This window comes from Rhea pennata, chromosome Z, assembly GCF_028389875.1.
Source record: "Rhea pennata isolate bPtePen1 chromosome Z, bPtePen1.pri, whole genome shotgun sequence".
Classification (NCBI taxonomy): domain Eukaryota; kingdom Metazoa; phylum Chordata; class Aves; order Rheiformes; family Rheidae; genus Rhea; species Rhea pennata.
In genome coordinates, this window is record NC_084702.1 from 42,901,182 (window position 1) to 42,921,129 (window position 19,948).

Genomic DNA, 19,948 nt, shown 5'->3' on the forward strand with positions numbered 1-19,948 from the left:
TGGTGCAGCTTTTTTAATCTTTTAGCATTTTTTCAAGTTTTCTTTTCTCATCTTAGACTCCTTTTCATATAAACTACTTAGAGATACTGCTCTTGAACATGTTCCTTCCTTAATATTTCTTGCTGCTGCTATCACAGGCTGAGCTAAATCATTTAATCTGTTTATATGGGCTTAGTTTATAAAAATGATAACGTAATATATTAGCAAAGAATCAGTGCATCTCTGCCAAATGTCTCTATCAAATTGCCCAATAAATTACTTTTCTTTTTTTCGTGAGCAGATGTTGGAAATGAGAACATTGCTATTGTGTTTGATTGTTCCAATGTATTCTTTCTTACAACTTTCTATAAAGGTTCCAGTCCATTGGTTCAAGTTTGTTCTGGTTTATCGGATGAGCCTTTGTTAGAAAATGTTGGAACTGGAGCACCGGTTTGTCGAACTGTATCGAGCCAAACTTTTGAGACGAACACTTCATTTTCTCTAGTCTCTTACAGTCTGGAAGGCAACCAAATCTCAGGGAACATTATGAATCCTGATAAAATTTCTGAGGACCTTGCAGAATATGCTTCTGGAGAGTGTAGTGATTTGAATAGCCAGAATGGAATTGCTTTTGTAAACATTGACTCTTATGAGCCAGATAGCAGTGATGGAGAGGATGATGATGGCCAAGGTAATCTTTCCTTGGCAAAAGAAGAAGCAGGTGTATTTCAGGAAACACTAGATAACATGCTTTCTGAGTTAGAAAAAGGTGTAGGGTCTTTTTCTGACTTACAGTCCCGGTTATCCAGTCTTAACCACAGTGTTTCTAGGGAATGTTGTGAAGAAGTGGGACCAGTGCCTTTAATGAAATGTTCTAACAGAGATTCAGATTTGGCCCATCAAAACAACCGGACATTTAAAATATCTTCTGCTGAAGATCAGACTATACTGAAAAATAACCTGAGTATTGCCAGTTGTGAAACACAACAGACAAAAGATATAGTGGATGTTGGAATCAGGACCCCTATTTGTAATGAATTAAATGTCAGTGATGGAAAGACTGATCAAGAGAATTCACCTGAACTGGTAGTGAGACCCAAAATTAGAAAACAAAATCCTACAAATCAGTTGGATAGGAAGAAGCTTCTCGCTAATGATGATGAAGAGAAGAGCAGTTCTAGGAGGCGAAGTGAAATTGCTGAAGTCCATCATGGCCATGCAGAGTGTGCCTTGAAGAACAGCAAAGAAAAAATGAGTTCCAGTATGTTCTTTGACCCAAGAGACTATGAAGATGCACAGAAAAATGCAAAAATAGACCTACGGAAAAATGTGACTGCTCAGGAAAGGAAAACTGTGTTAGATGATAACACTTTCTGGGATGAGTTTGAAGACTGCAGCAGACACTTCTCAATGTCCCACAAAGATGAAGACAGGTAAGATTTGACACTTTTGTCTGTATTACATATTTTATGTGTAAAATAAAATGCTAATCCAAAAAATTTGCTGGCAAATGGTATGGGACATAGTAAAAAAAAATTAAGCAATTTCAGAATATGATTATATAACAAAATGCTAACTTTTCCTCTCTCCTCTTCTCCTTCATCCCTCCCCAAGTCAATCAAAATAAATTGTACTTTACATTTTTCTGATCCACTGTCATGATTTTTATGTCTGTCTTCTCTGAACAAAACCACTGAAATTTGGTTCATAGGAATTGGAGAAGGGAAGGATTAGGTTGTTACTGGAATGCTGATTGCTAGTACTTCCATATAGATGTAATGTTACTGTCTTGTAGTATTACTGTGTACAGATGTAGTTGTGCGAGCATACCTTCTTGTCATCTGGAACTTCAACTTTCACTCTGAAGTCTGTTTTATATGATACAACAACCTGGTAGTTATATACAGCATCTTGTTTTCAAGAAAGTTCATTATAGAGAAATATCTTAGACTATGAGTGAAACTTTAAAATATAGTTATATGGAAATATTTATGTCCATTTTACTGCTTCAGACATTTTAATGAGCATTAAAAAATGTAGGAGTCCATAGAAGTGTTATCTGAAGCTAAACAAAAATGTAGGCGTAATACCTGAGAGGGGAAAAAAGTAAGGATTTTTAAATTGCCATTTGTCACCATTTTTTTTTCATTATTTTATTTTCAAATGTTATATTAGTAGAATACTCGTGGTCTGTAGTGCTTCTGAGCTGGGGATGCCAAAGCAGCTTTTTAAAAATACAGTGAAAACCTGATACACAGGGAGCCTGCTATCTAATTGCTAAAAAAAAAAAAAAAAAAAATTCATTTTGTTTAGGGTTAGAGCACACTAATACTCTAGTATTTATCTATGTGTATTATCTAGTAATGCAAACTAATACTAATATTTTTAATGAGAGGATGCAGAAGAGAGGGAAAACTTGCTCAGCTTGATTTTTTGGCAAATTACAGATTCTCCTCAAGAACTGTTATTTTCAGAATTTCTTATTTGCTTTCAGATCTCAATATTATGCATGTCAGCCTACCTATATTCTTGCGTTCACACTTTGTAAAAGAAATTATTCTTCATCGTCTCTGAAGAATAATTTGATTGGATCATCTATAATCCTGTTTTTAATGGAAGTTCTTTGGAATAGCAGATGTTTCCAAAATAACTCTGAATGAACACAGTTTCAGATCTACTTGGCTATAGTGTGGATCCCTGGGGCAGCATCAGGCTTGTCCCCTTTTGGGCTCTCTATCCAAAAGATGAACTAATTTGTATGATTGTATGAACTTTATGTTAATTCATGGCAATTGCAGTAGTTTTTGTGGTTGTTTAGTTTAAATTTCTGCATTTTTTTCTTCTCTTTGCCTTTCATTGTCCTTGTTGATTGTGTTTCCACTGCATTTTGACCAACTTGAGCTGGATGTTGATGTGCCTTTTTTTTTTTTTTTTTTTTTTTTTTTTTTGCTATTATGCTTTACAGTTTAACCTGCTTATTACATTATTTCCACTGCTTTTGTGGAGTGTACAGTGTGAAAATTAATCCTCATAAAATCTTGATATTAAAATATTGCAGAGTCCCAATTACGAGAAAGCAAAATCTTCAAGGCCTTGTAAAATGGGTTAGTAGATTTTTTTTTTTTTCCTTATTAAAGCTGTAGGTGGACTTTAGAAGAATCCTTTTCTTCCTCATAGTGTTTGCTTTTAAAAAGTTTTTATTACTGTTTAACTTATTTTTTTTCTGATGAAATGCTGCACTGGAAATTTAAAAGGCAATGGAGGCAACCAGAGCATTGGCTCCCATGATGCAAAGTAATGGATTGCTGACAAATGATAAAAAAGAGAAATATAGCTTATGTATCTGAAAATGATTATGCTCTTTGTGGTAGAAATAAAAGAACCACTAAACAGGAAGCATTAAGTTTTTGTCACCTGCAGATTTAGCTTTAAAAATATAATTCATATTCTAAATCTTCAAAAGATACACCCTTATGAAGTACATGTCAATGTTTACTCTCTAAAAAGGGCTAATACAAGCTTTTCTGTTCTCAAAAGATGAAGTTATATGTTTGAATGTTTAGTCATTATTTGCACATTTAAAAAAATATATATCTATTGCTGCATGAAGAATAGAATTGTCATATGCTGCATCCTGTGACTCTACTTGCTCCTGTTTCCAACCCAGAGAAAAATTGACTTTACTGGTTGCTGAAGCATGGGCCTCCACTACACATTTTTTGCTGTGAGGAAATGCCCAGCTCTTATGATGCTGGCATGTAATAAAAAGCTCTGTGAGGAGTCTTACGTGGTTGTTAGAACTACATTTGCTCTGAGGTCGAGGGGTTGTGGTTGCTCCCCAGATTGGGGTGATGGATGAGGAACACGTCCATTACTGCCTCATCTACTTTGATACTAAATTGAAGGAGCTAAGTACAGGCCAGTTCAGCTGGGGAGGGACTGTTCCCGGAAAATCCTTGTGCAGATGCTAAGGAAATACCATGTGCTTTTGGCAAGTGGGAAGTCTGTAACTCGCTAACCATTACATGAAGTTCTGTATCTCTGCAGAATTAGACCCCATTAAATTGTACATTTTGAAATATGTATTTTCAGTGTTCTTGCTTTGTACAGGATTAATGGCTTAAGATATATTCTCTTTACTGTTTCAAATCATTGTATCTATATAAACTTTATTGCCAGAACTTTAAAGGCAGAATATTAGAGAAAATTTAACTATCAACATAGGAGTGTTGTTTGTATTAAAATCTGCATTGGAAATCATAAGTGGGCTATAAGATAGGGAAAAGTAAAATGAAGAAATGTGAATCTCTGAGCTAATCTTATAGCATATTTGAATAGCCTTTAAAAAAAGTGGCTTTTTGTTTTTTTGTTTTTTTGTTTTTTTAAAAAGGTAGTGATTCAACTTTAGTTGGTGATGTACAGGATGGATTGAACAGCATATATACTAGACAGTACTGACTGTCTCACCTATTAAAATATCAGGATTTCTTTTTTAACAGAAAAAAGAAATTCCTTTGAAATGACCCAAGGACATGTATATTCTCATTTCCTTCACCTTCCCTAGTCCTCAAAATTGTAAGAAAAAAAATATTCCTGTTTCAAATTAAAATATTTCCAAAAGATCTTTGACCTTTATCTTCCTTATTCTTATAAAACTTGAAGTGTACAATATGCAATTTCTCAAAAGTACTGGTAAATCATTAAACAGCAAGTTCTATTGGCATGTGTTTGTAACATTACACAGGAGGAGAGATTTTTCTTTAAAATGGGTTTGAAGGTGGAGAGGTGAGAACATTGATACACACTGATTTATTGGTTTTACCAGATTAAAAATTCTGAGCTGCAGGTGTGCTGGATTGCTGTGTTATTAGTAAGATGTGCTCTATCAAGCGTGTTTTCCATTCACTTACCCATTTTTTCCTGTAACTTTTTGAAGGGACATAGCTGGTTGACTCTGCTCTATTTTGCTAGGTGTCTTCTGTCACTGCTAGTATTGAATGAGTCTTCTAAGTGTATTAGCAAAGGTAGCAATGGGTAAGTTTGTGTTTCTTCTGGAGATTCTGCTAGCATCACTGTTGTTTTAAAGCTGCCCATAGTTTATTATTTACTGCTCTTTTCTACCTTGTGGTGGAACTGAAAAAATGAATTCCTTCTGAAAACCCCTCTGCTATTCATCCTTTTGGGCTAGTGAATTGAGTAATTTTTCAGTAATTCATCAGTTGTATCTTTGTCTGATTTTTAAAAAATTAGCACTGTATATAGCTGAGAAGTTATAAGGGCTCTTGCTTACAAAGTTTTGTTTGTCCAAGAGAGAAGACCAATATTTGCTATGTTTGTCAGGCACTTCTTGGGTCACTGGTATTATTTTCTTTTTGCAGAGTGATGGTATAGTTGGTCTTGGCTTATATTCCTGAGGTATTTCATGTACTCTGCAAATGTGAAGGGAAGAGAGCAAAACCTTTTTGCTAAGTAGAATGGGCGTGATTCTTTTTTAAGAGTGAATTTTGAATTATATACTTACCCTGTTAAAAAAAAAAAAAAAAAAAAAAAAAAAGAATAGTAAAAAATGAATCTATCGTAGTCATGTTGAGAGCTATGTTCACAGAAAAGTAGCAGATCAAATTGACACTGCATTGCCTTGTTTAAATTGCAGCTCGGAGTGCAGTGATGGAGAATGGTCTGCGTCTCTGCCTGCGTATTTGGCTGCTACCGATAAAGACCAGTCCTCCAGCGATGAGAGCTGGGAGACTCTCCCAGGCAGGGAGGAACATGAGCCTGAAGTGCAGAGCAACAGCAGTGGCCTAGAAGAAGAGAACACAGACTTCTGTTTCCAAGGAGGGTATGGCTGTATTTCATTAAATTACTTCCTATTAAATAGTAACATCAGCAGTAGCATGGTGTCAGCAAAACGCTATAGAGAGGTAATACCCCTTCTAAAAATAATTATTATAGTAGCAATAATCATTTGCCTACATCAGAACAATCGCACTAGTTTCCAATATTTAGAATAGGGAAAAATGTTATGTCATGCCAACAATGCTGACTATTTTATGAAAGAAGTAGAGCTACTCAGAGTGTTGGCATTCTAATAATAAGAAAAAGCAGTAGGTTAGTAGGCTGGGTTTACTCTTAAAAGCAAGACTAGCTACAATATTGTTTACATACAGGTGAATTGTAAATAGCGGTCCTTTTTTAAGCCACAGACATACACTACTCATCTTCTGATACTACTTTGTACGCTGTGCAAAGCTTTTTTTTTCTGTTTGCTTCCTTGATTCTCATATTTTAGTGAATGGGACTGCCGCTCTTTTGTTTAGGTATTTCTGCAGCTCTATCATTGATTATAGTAAACTTGAAGAAGGAATTCCTTGCTGAAAGCTTTCGTCTCAGTTTTTCATTCTTTTATTTTTTTATTTTCATTTCATTTTTCCAGATGTTCATTGTTTTAATTACTTCTGCCTTGGTTGGAAGGCAAGCTTTGTATATAGAAGTAACTAAGGATAAGGTAAAGGGATTTTTTTTCTAAGCATCTATTATCAAACTTGTGTTCTTAATTGGGGGCTTTATTTAGCAGTAAGTCATGCTGCTTCTTTCTGTCTGCTTCTTTCACACTAAGGCAGACAGTTAGCTAACACCAAGCAGTCCAAATCTGTGTCATTACCTTGTCTGTATCATTGTCTCCTTGAGTTTTGAAGAATTAGCATGGCTTTATGAAAACATTATAAAAATCCATCTGCTTCAGAACAACAGTAGGAGAGCTGTCTGCTCTTCAGCATTCTTTAATTTGAACAAGCTGCAAGTATACCTATTTCTGATGTGGTTCCTGTTTATTTGCCCTCCATTATGAAAAGTGGGTCTTGCAGACCTGTGGTAAGAAACATCCAGGTGACTTGTGCTGTTCTAGAAAATCCAGGAAGGAAAAGAATCTTTCTTTTTTTTTCTCATGTATATAGCTTTTTTTTCCACTAATCATATCTCTTTGCTTTGAAGCCGAGCTTCCCTTCCCTTTGGAAAGCCTTTTCAGACTGTCAGGAGAGCCTTTCTTTTTAACAATTTCAGGAATAAGATAATCTTTAGTACCAAAGTTGCTAGCCCTGACAGACATGCTAAGGGAAACACAAAGAAAGCTGTTCACTGTACCACTGGTCTTGAACATTAGACAAACACTTTTGCCACAGAACCATGGGGTCACAAGATTCTGGGTCTGGATGGGTCTGCTGACACAACTAGCTATTTCTTGTTTTTTACAACAAATGCTGAGTTGAGAATCCAGGGCTTTGTAGTCTGAGAAACATACAGCTGCAGCTCTTGTTGTAATATGTTTAGCTTCTGTTCTTTTATGAAGCTGCAAATTCTTCCAAATTTCTAGTTTTAGCTTTTCATTCATCTATTTATTTATTTGAAGGGAACAGACTCCTTTGGAGGAAGGAGAGATTCCTTGGTTACAGTACCATGAAGAAATAGAAAGTAGCAGTGATGAGGAAGATGATCCAGTTAGTCATTTTGTGCATCCTGGCTTCTTTATGTTGGATGGGAACAACAACCTTGAGGATGACTCCAGCATGAGTGAAGACCTGGATGTGGAGTGGAGGTATGCCTGTGATAGTTTCCTGGTTTGATTTCAGAGGGGTTTTTAGTTATTTTTTGGTTTGATTTTTATGTTACACATTGGGATGTGGATGTTCATCAGTATCACTTGCTTCAGGGACTGGTAATCCTACATTATAAGGTTTTAAGCTAAAGTGCTGTGTTTCTTCTAACAAGAGAAAAAGGACATAAATTCACTAAATCAGCCTGTGATTGGTGGAGATTCTGGTATACTGAATGGTTACTTCAGAGATATTAGGTGTATTTTTCAATTCATTTTCAGGCTGCTAAATATGGTGGAAGTATAATAAAAGTATAGCAATATGAATGTAATCAGCATTTAAGTCGGTGGTATTTTGTAACTTTTCCTCCATTGCCATTGGTGTAAGTTAGACTTTATAAAACCCCTTTTATCTGTGTTTGTAATGCCAAGTGGAAACCTAATATTGCCATAATTTTGAATATTTCACTTGATTTTCTTTTATTAGATTATTGAAGAATATTGTAAGATAATTATTAGAAAATTCCTCCAAGCAGCAGGAGGATTGCAGAGCCACTTGCACAGCTTGATCCTAGAATAGTAAAGTGTGTTTATTTTAAAGTGAATGTTAATGTGAGCTGGAGAGAATGCTTTCCAGTGAGAGACTTAAAGCTTATGCTTATTAAAAATAATTAAATTACAGTGTAGAAGTACCTTAGTAAGGAGAATATGCCAGTCTCTTTGGTATATTTACAAAGAGCATAACAAGGAGTAATGCATGGAAGCTTAAGCTGAAAGAAGGGTACATATTCTTGCAGTGCAACGCAATTAACTATTGCAACAAGCTACGAAGGAAATTGGAGGGTTCTTAGTAGGGTATGGACAAATGGCAGTTTTTGGTTCTGGAGGCTAGGCTCAGCAAACTTTCTTAAGTGATCAGAATGGGAAGGAAGAAACTTCTCTAACAGGCTGTTAAGTTTTGTCTGCTCAGCATATACAGATATGTACATGATTTTGCTTGTGCCTATTTTGAAATTTGATCTCTGAATGTTGAAAACAGAATTTACAGCTTCTGCTAAGCTAAGAGCTGTAAACCATAACTAAAATCTTAATGCTAATTTTAAAAGTAGCTTAATAACATGTATGTGAAATTTATTGGCTAAACTCCTGTAACTGCACGGACCTTTATTCTGAAGCAGTTAACAGTAAAAACTTGCTGTGAATGTCACCTCTAAGAGTACACATGTTACTGGTGATGTTAGATTACACACAATAATTAATGTATCCAGCCCTTCTGTTGTTAATAGTAACTCTGAAATGAAGACTGTATTACCTAATTTATATTTTTCAGACTACTCGATGAATTTGGGGATGGCCTAGGAGTTGCTCAAGCCATTTCATATGTGGACCCTCAATTTCTCACATATATGGCGTTAGAGGAACGCTTAGCACAAGCTATGGAGGTATTAAAATATAATGATTGACTTCTGTGTAAAATAAGACCAAAGCACACTAAGATTTTGTTGATTTTTTTTAATAGCCAAATATTCAAGTCATTGTGAATTTCAGATAGACTCCTTTTTAATTTAATTATTAAAATAAATCTTTTATATGTTAACATTAAATACAAAAGAGCTTACGTCTTATTCCAGTCAGCTTTACAGCAGTACATAAGAATAGTCTACATATTCTCAGTGGTATTGTGTCAGTGATGTTGTGACATAGGCTTTCATTACTGAATCCTTATTCAGGAGTTGACCAAGAATCAGAAAAAAATGACTTTCCCATTCATTTCAGCTTGAACTTTCAGGTTTGTGAGCTTGAAAATAAATGTTAAAATTCTTTTAAATGATATAGTGCAAGATGTCGTTGATCAGCACAAATGTTTTTAGAATACGATATTTATTTTCTCTTAGAAAAGAGATATTCATTTCTACCAGTATAAACATGTGCCATTTAAGTTATTCTAAAGAATTTAATCCTTAACTCCCTACATAACAAAATAATGTTCGCTTGCACCTGGATCTGTGTCCCGAGATTATCCCAACTTGTTTTTGTAAAAATATAAATAGAACAGAAGTTTCATCTTTTTATTCCTTGATACAAGACTGGTTTGGATTTGATTGTCTTGACTCTCTCTCTCTCTCTCTCTCTCTCTCTCACTTTTTTAAAGCATTTCTTCTTACTTAACGTGGCTTTGATAAATCTCATTTCATCTGTCTAACTTCAGATAAATCAGCTTTTGTTATTAAGAACTACTATAGTTTTTCATATTTTTTTTTCTTTTTCATGGATTGCCTGGTACTGGCCACTCTCACACTGAGTATGGAGCTAGGTGGAACTCAGTTTGATGAGACTTGACAATTCTTGCATTGCCAGAAACCTCTCCTGCAGGATATTTACCAAAATACGAGTTAACTGGTGTGTAGGTATATAATACGGTGTTGCAACAGTTATCTTGAGTGTTTCATACATAAATGACATAACTTGAAGGGCACCGCTGCTTGATTATTAGCTCTTAAAGGGATGATCAGAGCAGACTATACGTCCTAGTGTGCTCACAGGCGTGGTACCAAGGACTTCTTAAATTTTTTTCTAAAGCTGACTGTCAGTAGAACAATCATAGATCTTTTTTTGTTTTTCTCATGGCTATCTGGGAGGTTAATGATTTGATGGAAAATTGTAAATAAACTTTATGAGCATTTTCTAAGGGGAAAAGGAATCAAATTCAAAGATTCGTTTTCTAGCCCTCCTACTTCCCCCAAGGGGTATAGGAGGTCAGCATTATTTAAGAGCAAGTCCCAAGGGTCTTCTCCAACTATGTAAGATCTGATCATTGCTCATCTGAAAACACTTCAAAACTGCTTCTTAATGTGTAAGAGGTCTATTGGTACCTTTATTACAAAACCAGTATTTTGAAATTGTATAGGAAAAATTCCATGCCCTTTTCATAGCTACAGTTTCGCTCACCCCAACAGAAGGGACAGAACTACAGAAGCAGTTCACCTTCTCCTTTGCACCAGAGCAAGAGGTTCTGGGTAGAGAGAGGAATCTAATCCCATTTTTTCTTTTTTGAATCTGTATGTTAACACATGAATAGGAGACTAAGGGTGTTAAGGCTCTGTGGTTTTTTTTTGTTTTTTTTTTTTTTTTTTTTTTTTTCCTCACTGCTGTGTAACAAAAGCCTCTAGTTATTCTGCCAGATGAAATGTGCAGACTCTTGTCAGGCTGACCTGTAAAAGCAATCCTAGGTGATTATATGCATGGCTGACAGAGAAGCCACTGTAATTACATTAATGTCACCAGGAACTGAGTGTTATTGAACCACTTAGCAAGCAGATAGATAGCCACAAAGGTGTTAGTTATTCTTCAAGTATGGTACAGGTTACATCCAGTTACTATAGATATTGTACAAGAGGGAAAGCCAATTCTTCTAACCAGTATTAGTGTTTGAAATTCACACTTGGATGTCTGAAACTTATGATGGACAAGGAAGTCTGGCATAACTGGAATTAGTCAGCAGTAAAGAGCTACTTTATAAGCAGTGTCAAGACCTGAGTTGTTATGGGGAGATCCATCGATGCCGTGCTTCCGTAGATCCTTCCTGAGTGCTGCAGTTTGGTCCAGAGGTACTTCATTCCCACCTCTCTTTCTGAAAGAGCATTGATGCTGTCTGTCTGTTAATTTCTGTGTTGTTGACAGTAAATAAATACCCAGAAAGAAATTTCAAAACATCAGTGGTGCATGTAACAGCTAGATGTCAGATATGATAGCTGATTCATATATCTGCTCCTCTAGAACACAGCAATATAAGGTATCATTTTAATTTGTATTTATCAGTGCTATGCTCTTTGTACTTCGCCAATCTGATTAAGGTGAATTAAAATCCTTTCTATTGAGGGTTATTACCTACTGTCTTGCTGTTTAAAAGATTGGCTTTTATTATGTTTGCTTACAGAATGCATCAAGAAAAAGTTATTTTCTGGTGCTTGTTGGATATTTCAGGTTTCTATGCTTTACCTTTTAGGTATACTGATGTCCGTATCTGCCTGCATGCTCTTGGAAAGCTGTTAGGAATATTGTTTTCCTAGTAATTCTTGCCTTTTAGAAATGGCAGAAAGAGTAACTGTAATAAAAGGGACACATGTGACTAAATGAACAGCACAAGTTTTGAGTAAGGATTGTAAATGTTTGTTCCCATCCCACATCCCAAACAGAACAGATAGAGCACCCATCATCAGGTTGAAGGCAACTGCTACAATTGCTCAGAAAATAAGAGCAAGGATTATCCAGCATTTCTTTTAGGCAGTCTTGTAAGTGTTCCTGGAAGTTGAGAAAAACTGGCCAAAATAGGCCTGGTGACATCTGTCTAGGATTCGTCTTGATTCTTTTTTTCCCTGAGAACATGTTTTTAGCAACCACAGCAAGATGTAGACAGGATTAGAATATATTTCCTACTTGAAAATAGGAATTACGAATGGCTAATGCCATATATACGACAACACTGCTTTAATAACTTATGCTGTGGCCCTGTTACGCGCTGGTTTAACATGGACTAGAAACTTGTGTTCTTGGAACTGCTTTCAGACGAACTTTTAACTAAAAATTTCCCTGTTTGTCCAATTGTGAATGAAGATGTAAAAGTCTTTTCTACAAACCTGAAAGTCTAATATCTTTCAGAGGAACAGTAAATGACTTAAATATGTCATAATGTTACAAAGCCTTTCCTCATCTTTGCTACTGTGGTCACTATGCTTGCTCAGATATGTGGAATACAGCATTTTCAGGAAAAAATAAAATTTTTAAGAAAATGTTTTATTTTAGGATGCCAAGAGCAAACTAAACTTGAGTCTTTTTAAGTTCAGATAAGAGACAAATTCCTGAAAATACCTTCTCTGTCTACTAGAAAAATGCAGATCCTGATCATCTATTTATAGGGAGCGTAGAAAATGTTTGTAGGATGGAAATTTTTGTGCTGTGGTTCGTTGCAGCCAAATGTGTCCATGTTTCAATAGGGAGGTATAGATTGCAGGGAGAGTATCCCAGGGAGTAAGGTCAAGGTGATCAGGCTTGAGAGCACTTTGGGGGAAGCTGGAACTGAAGTGAGCTGTCTTTTCTCTTCCCCTTCATTATTGCAGTTTTGAGTTTTGAGTGCATTATTGAGTTTTATACTCATCTCCCTACACCACCACCCCCCCCCCCCCAAAAAAAAAAGAAAGAAAGAAAAAAAAAAGAGTAATTTCATCTGCCATTGACAAAGTTCATCTTATTTTGGGGACCAGGGCTTGTTCTGGTTTTCTCAGGGCTTTTTGTTGCTTATTCTGCAGGACTATTTGGTTTCACTAGCCACCTCTCCTGCTTGTTCTACATCTTTTGCACTTGCCTTACAGATTTCACATTTCCCTTTACCCTATTTGAACAACCCTACCACCAGCCTCTTTGCTCCTTTATGATTTTGTATTATTTATATGTTTATGCTTGCCTCTGTTAGAGAATAGTTGTTGCTTGTTATGTTATCACGGGTGTTACAGTGTTACAAAATGCAGTTGCCAGTTACACTACTTTAGTATTTAGGTTTGGGTTTAAGGCAAGAAGGTATTAAACCTTGCTTGGTCTGGTTCTGCTTTATGGGTATGACAGGCCTCTCCTTTGGCTTCAGGTTTAAAAAGTAACCGGTTTGCTTCCTGGCAATGAGAAGTACTTCTGCACCAGAGGTTTAGTAACATAGAAATCTAGACTTTGACTAGCTTTAGTAAGTATTATTTTGATTTGAGGAACAGATTGGGTTGAGTTTAACTACAGTATCCTTAAAAGCCTGTCTAATGACTATGATTTTATTCAATTTGTTATAGCTCAGAGATCTTTCAAAAAATTTCTCTATCCAGTAAAACCAATTTGCTATAGCTGTGCAACTCTTGAAAGGGATGTGACATAGTGCTTCCAAAATTCAGGTGCATCTTCTCTCTGTGAGAGACAGACGACAAATTTGTCACAGTTAACTGTGATATTTGGAGGGGACAAGAAGCGGCTATTTTCTGTAAGACACTGGGATCCTATTAAAGTAGCTTCTGTTCTGAAAATGTAATAACATCTGTGTGAGACTTTTGTCTACTTCAATTTGTTTTAAGGATATTACTTACTGGGAATGTTTGGTTACCTCAGTAGGAGTCTAAAATAGCTCAGGTGCCTTTGCAGTGTTAGTGAGTTTGTTTATAGATATTCCCTGTGCTGATTCACAGATTTAAGGAACTTAAAACCTGGTTTTAGTTGTATCCAGCACTGAGTTTGTGGTACGTGGAACAATAAGCAGTCACCGCATGTAATTAGGAGGATGATAGTAAAGGTATCTCAAAAACCTTGACGCCAGAGTTGTGGAATGGACATTTCTTCGGTCTGCTTTGGATTTAGAGATGTGGTTTCAAGCTCTGGAGTCATTGTGAGGCTTCTTTTCTCTGATGTTTCTTTTATGTTGTTTTCAAAAGCAAACAGCACAATGCTTTTGTAAATATTGCTATTTTCTGTCTTAGAGTACTAATACTGCAAATAGACACAGAGGTTTGTAGAATAATATTTTGTGGGTTTGTAGGTAATCTTGTAACCTTTTGTGTGCCCAAGAGCTTATCTAGTACCAGCTGAAGCAACTGATCTAATTAAACAGTCTTTTTTTTTTAACCTACAAATTACTCTCAGTCCGTCACAGCGGTAGGAATACTATTGTAAATGCTAAATGTCACTAGGGCAATATTGTCTATTGTAGAAGACTTAACTGAGTTTAAGCTGTTAAATTTGAGAAATGCATTTATCTTGCAAGTAGACTTCTATGTTGCACCATGGATAACTTTTGTAATGGTTAAAAGTTACTTTAAATGGTTAAAAGTAACATGGTTACTTTTAAACCATCTGATTTACAGATGAGAATACTCGTGCTAGAAGTGAGCTTAGCAGAACCTGTAAATATTTGTCTGCTAGCTCATGCTGATCTCTGCGCTGCCACAAAATCCTGGACCGCAGGTGTAGAGCTGCTGGGTTACAACCGTCGTGGGAAGGCGGCCTGAGCTGCCGTACCACCGCACCAGGGGTGCAGACGTATTCTCAGGCTAGCGTTCAAACAACTTTCTCCAAAAATCATGGGGAAAAATACTGAAGGGGTTTATGTGTAATCAAATGTTTCTCTAGTGTATATATATATATGTGTGTGTGTATATATATATATATATATATATATGTATATATGTAGGGGTTTTTTAGTTACTAGATGGTGGAATGTCCTTTATATTTTCCCCAAAGATTACAAAAATAACATGTTATCTGAAACTTCTCAACAGAAGCTTTTTTTGGCCATTAGAATAAATAAAGTGCACATTGGTTAGAACAGGAAGTAGTTCATGAGGAGTATGAATATAGTTCATTCAGGATATGAACTCAATGCTTCTGTTTTTTTGGCTCTTCAGTTTCAATTTGTGTTTCTAGTACACAGCCAGGTGCATCTCCTACATTTCTTAGAGTTCAGATTGGTTACATTTGCTGCGTTGTGATTTTTTACTGAAGGTTTTTTTTACTTTTAGGTCCTCTCGTATGATCAAACGTATAATCTAGGCATCAATTCTGCTTGCTGTGGCATTGGATTCTTAATCATTCTGTATGATCAAGATCTTAAGTTTAAGTTTCAAGCAGGTGACAGCTTCTCACAGAGCCCTATGCCTTAGATGTTTCTTATCTGTATAATGACCTATGTGGACCAAACTTTTTTTTTTTTTTTTTTTTTTTTTTTCCCCTGAAAATTTATATTGACAGTGTAGCTCAGGTACTTAATGAAAAGTTAAGCATCTAGGTGATGTTGTAGCTGAAGCCAGAAAAAACATCAATGAAGCTTTCATGTTCAGAAAGTGAAATGTAATGACAGTTTTGGTATTTACAAGCTTCATTAGATTGTGACTTGCTGCCTTCTCTAAATGTATTTTTTTCAGACCACTTTATCCTGTCACTTTATAGTATGAGCAACTGTTCATTAGAGAATAAATTGCAACTTTGACCTGATTTTTTTTTTTTTTTTAAGAAAGATTAGAAAACAAACAGTTAATGTTTTGACTTTGAGTTTCAGCTCATTCCTCACAAAGATAAAAATGATATAATGGCTAGTCTGATGGATGTAACTCACTTCAGTCTTCTGTTTGAGAAAGTAATATGATTGGACCTGGTTTCCTTTTTTTGTTTGTTTGTTTTTTGTTTGTTTGTTTGTTTTTATGTGAAATGTTCATTTGTGAGTAAAAGAACTTGGTCTCTCCTTTCAGACTGCTCTGGCACATTTGGAGTCTCTGGCTGTTGATGTTGAACAGGCTCATCCACCAGCAAGTAAAGAAAGTATAGACTGCCTGCCACAGATTATTGTCACAGATGACCACAATGGTATGGAAAAAACAGTTAATTTCTGCAAAGTTTAAAAGAACAACTTTAACTTTCTGTAACAGCATAGATAAGTATTTAAGTACACTTATTGTGCAGCTGACAATGCTGTTCTAAGAGGTATGTTCGTAAGCCTTTGCATCTTGAATCAGTCTGTGAGTATAAGTTTAAGTCAGTTTGGAAGACTAATTTTTAATGGAGTAGGTGTCATTTGTATTTTATCATTATTGATATTCTATGATTCATTATTGATATTCTATGATTCTGTGATATTGTTAGTATACATTGATTTGATTTCAGTTCATCTTAGATATAAATAATAATAAAAAAGCTTTTTCTTCTTCGTAGCTGTTGGCCAAGACCAGTGCTGTGCTATTTGTTGCAGTGAATATGTAAAAGATGAAATCATAACAGAGCTACCCTGTCATCATTTCTTTCACAAGCCTTGTGTAACTCTTTGGTTACAGAAGGTAAGTACTACGAGTTTTTTTTTTTTTTTTTTTTTTCTGAGCATTTTTTTTTCTGGTAGTGACAGTTTATAACTTTTTAAAAATGTGGTTGAAATATTATTAAAAAACAGGTTAAATTATGTTTATGGTTTGTGGAACCAAAATCTATTTGAAGTCAGGAAAGTAATTTTTATCTGTACTAACCTGAAAGGGAATAACCTGGTTGTTAGGTATGCTTATTATATGTAGGTATAAATAAACTGAATAACTGAATGCTTTTCATTTGTGTAAGGAGAACCCTGGTTTTAGGGTTTAGGCTTTTTTCATTCTCCTTGAATGAGGTGGAGAACATTTTTGGGAAAACTCCATGGTCTGCGTTCAGTAATAATGAATTGTAATTCGTTAAAAAGAGAAGTTTTCTTTACTCATATCTGAAGTAAAGACGATGACTTGATTTTTCTCTGAGAGAAACCGAGAATGTGTTTTGCCAGAACGTGTGCCAGTTGCCAGGTCTGTTTATGGTGGAGAACAGGCAGGAGAACAGAAACACCTGCTAGAGTGCTGGCAGAGGAGTTTAGAAAGCTTACCTCTGTGAAATCTACACTGAATTAGGCTTCATTTTTATCACCTGTAGTTACTGTTTTTTTTTTCAAAATGTGTTAGAAAGGCTTGAACTGAAGCTAGAGTAACAGACCTGGATTGATTAACTAGTATTTTTAATTCCTTCTTGCACTCAGCTTTACATATAGTATGAGTCTAGATTTGATAGCTGTTAAATAGCTTTTAGAAGAGTACTAAGGTTTCATGTGCCATTTCTTCCAGAGGTACAGGAGAAAGATTATTCATTCAGATCAGGGGAGTAAGATTAGATCTCCTGCAGCATGGTTGTTGGTGGGAGTTTTAACATTTTTTACGTTCATAGCGTTATTTCTATCTTTGTATTATTTGCGTTGTGTGTCTTGCATTTTTCTACTGTCATAGTAGTAACTGTTCTTGCTGAAAACTAGGACAAAGCTTCGTAATTACTAGGAAAAATATTTCATATTACTTTTGGGCTGTACCTAGTTTATATTTATTCCTTGCTTCAAAAAAAGCTCCCACTTGTAAAAACTATTTTTTTGAAGAGAGCCTATCTCTTTGTAAAGGGCATGATGTTTCTTTTGTGTAACTAAGGATGAGGGTGATGTAAAAGCAAAATGCTGCTTTCATTTGTGATGACATTAAGTTTCTTAGCTCTATTCAAGTAAGCTCCTTCAGCAAAATCTAACCTTGAGGTAGCGCTGTTGTTAAGATGTGGTATACTTTGTAAATCAAAACCTTTATCTTTTTTACTTGGAATTGTGTGCAAACTGTGAAAGTTACCTGTTTTTTCTTTTTCTGCAGTCGGGAACATGTCCTGTTTGTCGTCATGTGCTTGCACCCATGCTTTCTGAAGCAGCAGCTGCCACTGCCTCCTTTCTGTCTGATCATGATTCCTCATCGTCTGTTCACAGTGCGACAGGAACTCCAAACTAGGGTCTGAAACGAAGTCTTGGCCACCAAAATAAAAATGTAAATTTCTCCTGTTTAATTACAATGTGAAAACAGTTAAATATAAAATATTATCTGTAAAATATTATATATATATATATATATATATAGTATATATTTTAGTTTAGAAAGAAGATGTAAGACTTTCTAAACTATTTAGGTTTACAACAATAACTGAAATTTTCAAACTGAAAGTTGGAAAAATGTGCACCCTTTTTTTGCAGTAGAATGTTGCTGTTAACCATAATATCTAAAGCTTGTATTATGATAAATTTGTCCAAAAAGATAATTAATGTGGCACTTTATGTGTTCAAGTTCTTGCAACTGCAGTGCAGTTGGAGCATTATTAAAGTTATGCTTATAACCTGTTTTACATTGTATAACCAAACTGTTTGTTTTTGTCAAAGTTAGTGCCACTGAGTGACTTTGTAATTGATCTCTCATATTTGCATCAAATGTGAAGATGTTCTGTGATCACAGCAGTAGCAGAATTTGGTTTCACTGGAAATAAATTGCATAAAGGAACAATATTTCTTATGAATTTATTCCATAATAAACTTTTTCCAGATGTCAGAAGTGCTGTTAAACTGCTGGTGACATGACAGTTTGGGCTTTTCATAATTGCTAGCATCATTTTTAAGCATATATCCTGTCGAGGAAGTTGAATCCATAAAAGCTGAACACCTGGTTCCTTCAGTTTTTGTTGAAATTCCATTCTGCTGATCAACTCTAACATTCTTTTCTTGTTTTTTTCTTTTTTTTATATTGAGGTGGAGATGTTTTCCTAATGCAGATATAGTTAAAATATTTTTAGGCTTTTGGAGTCTTAAGTCTGAAAACTGTAGTAAGAACTTTGTGCACTTAATTGAGAAATACGTTGTCACAAGATTCCTCAAGGCCAGCAGAGGAAAATGGCGGTGGAATAAACTGGTTATTAGGATAAACTTACTTCAGAAATATAAAAATGAATATTTTTAGTATTTCCACTGGTTGTAATGGGCTGTGCTACATTTAATATTTTAGAGTAAAAAAGACTGTAGTTTCTAAAATGTGTTTCTATAAATAATTTCATGTCTCTTAAAGTTTTTGCACATACTGAAGTTAATCTTACAGGACAGGAATTTTAGATTCGGATGTGTATATGTGTACTAATGGCTGCTCAAAAGCTTTTCTGTGGTCACTGGATAGATAAGCGATTCCTACAGTGTTGCTGTATGAGAACAGTGTATGTAGGGTCAAATCTAAACCCTACTAAAACATTTTTTTTCCAGTTTTTCCAGTAACTAAGAGTTGAATTAAGCTCTTGAAAAGGAAAAGTGATTAATTAAATTGTCTTCTTGTAGCGATTCTTCAGCTACTCAATTATGATTATGGCTGCTACCATAGTATCTCATTCCTTTACAAATATTCCTGTGTTCTTTTGAACAGCAGTAGAAGATAAACAGTACTCATTTTGGAGGAGCATATTGAATTGCATGACTTGTTTTGCAGTGTAACTTGTGGACTGGAGCAGAACAAAGAATTGATGGTAGTTGACATGAGTCTACTCCTGAGGGTTTTCAATTAGGTAATTCCACACTTTGGTGTCTAAGGAAACCAAAACAGTAGGATACTGGTGAGAAGTGGCAGATGTGGTTAGCACAGCTCCTTATAGGTTATTCTTCTGTGGGAAAACATTGCATCACATTTCCCTGAAATAGGCCTCAGAAGGACTTTGGGAAATGTGACAAGCAACATACGCTCCTGGGCATATGTTACTCATTGGTGAAGTTGATGCTAAAACAGTATTTTTCCACATCTTTGCTACCATCCACTGCTGTGGAGTCATAAAGTACTTGATCTGTGGCTACCAGCTGCTCAAGACAATAAAATAGGAATGCAGTCAAAATTTAAAGTTGATCCAAGGTCTATGTGGAATCCTGGGATATATGTAGATTTAAGAGAAGGCAGGAATTAAGATATTCGTATCCCTTGCAGGAAAAAATAGCAGAAGGTTGGACTACATTGCTTGGTAGTATTA

At 35.4% G+C, this 19,948-nt stretch overlaps 1 protein-coding gene across 2 annotated transcripts in view; it reads left to right on the plus strand.

Annotated features, from left to right (window-relative positions):
- Positions 1 to 18,504, plus strand: part of PJA2 (praja ring finger ubiquitin ligase 2) — a 37,866-nt gene extending 19,362 nt beyond the window's left edge. For both annotated transcript variants that reach the window (XM_062600080.1, XM_062600081.1), the window contains 7 exons: positions 353 to 1,412; positions 5,633 to 5,818; positions 7,385 to 7,570; positions 8,898 to 9,009; positions 15,838 to 15,952; positions 16,298 to 16,419; positions 17,782 to 18,504. In XM_062600080.1, coding sequence (XP_062456064.1) covers positions 353 to 1,412; positions 5,633 to 5,818; positions 7,385 to 7,570; positions 8,898 to 9,009; positions 15,838 to 15,952; positions 16,298 to 16,419; positions 17,782 to 17,913 — 1,913 coding nt within the window. In that variant the 3' untranslated portion in view covers positions 17,914 to 18,504. The remainder of the gene's footprint in view (positions 1 to 352; positions 1,413 to 5,632; positions 5,819 to 7,384; positions 7,571 to 8,897; positions 9,010 to 15,837; positions 15,953 to 16,297; positions 16,420 to 17,781) is intronic.
- Positions 18,505 to 19,948: the final 1,444 nt, after the last annotated feature.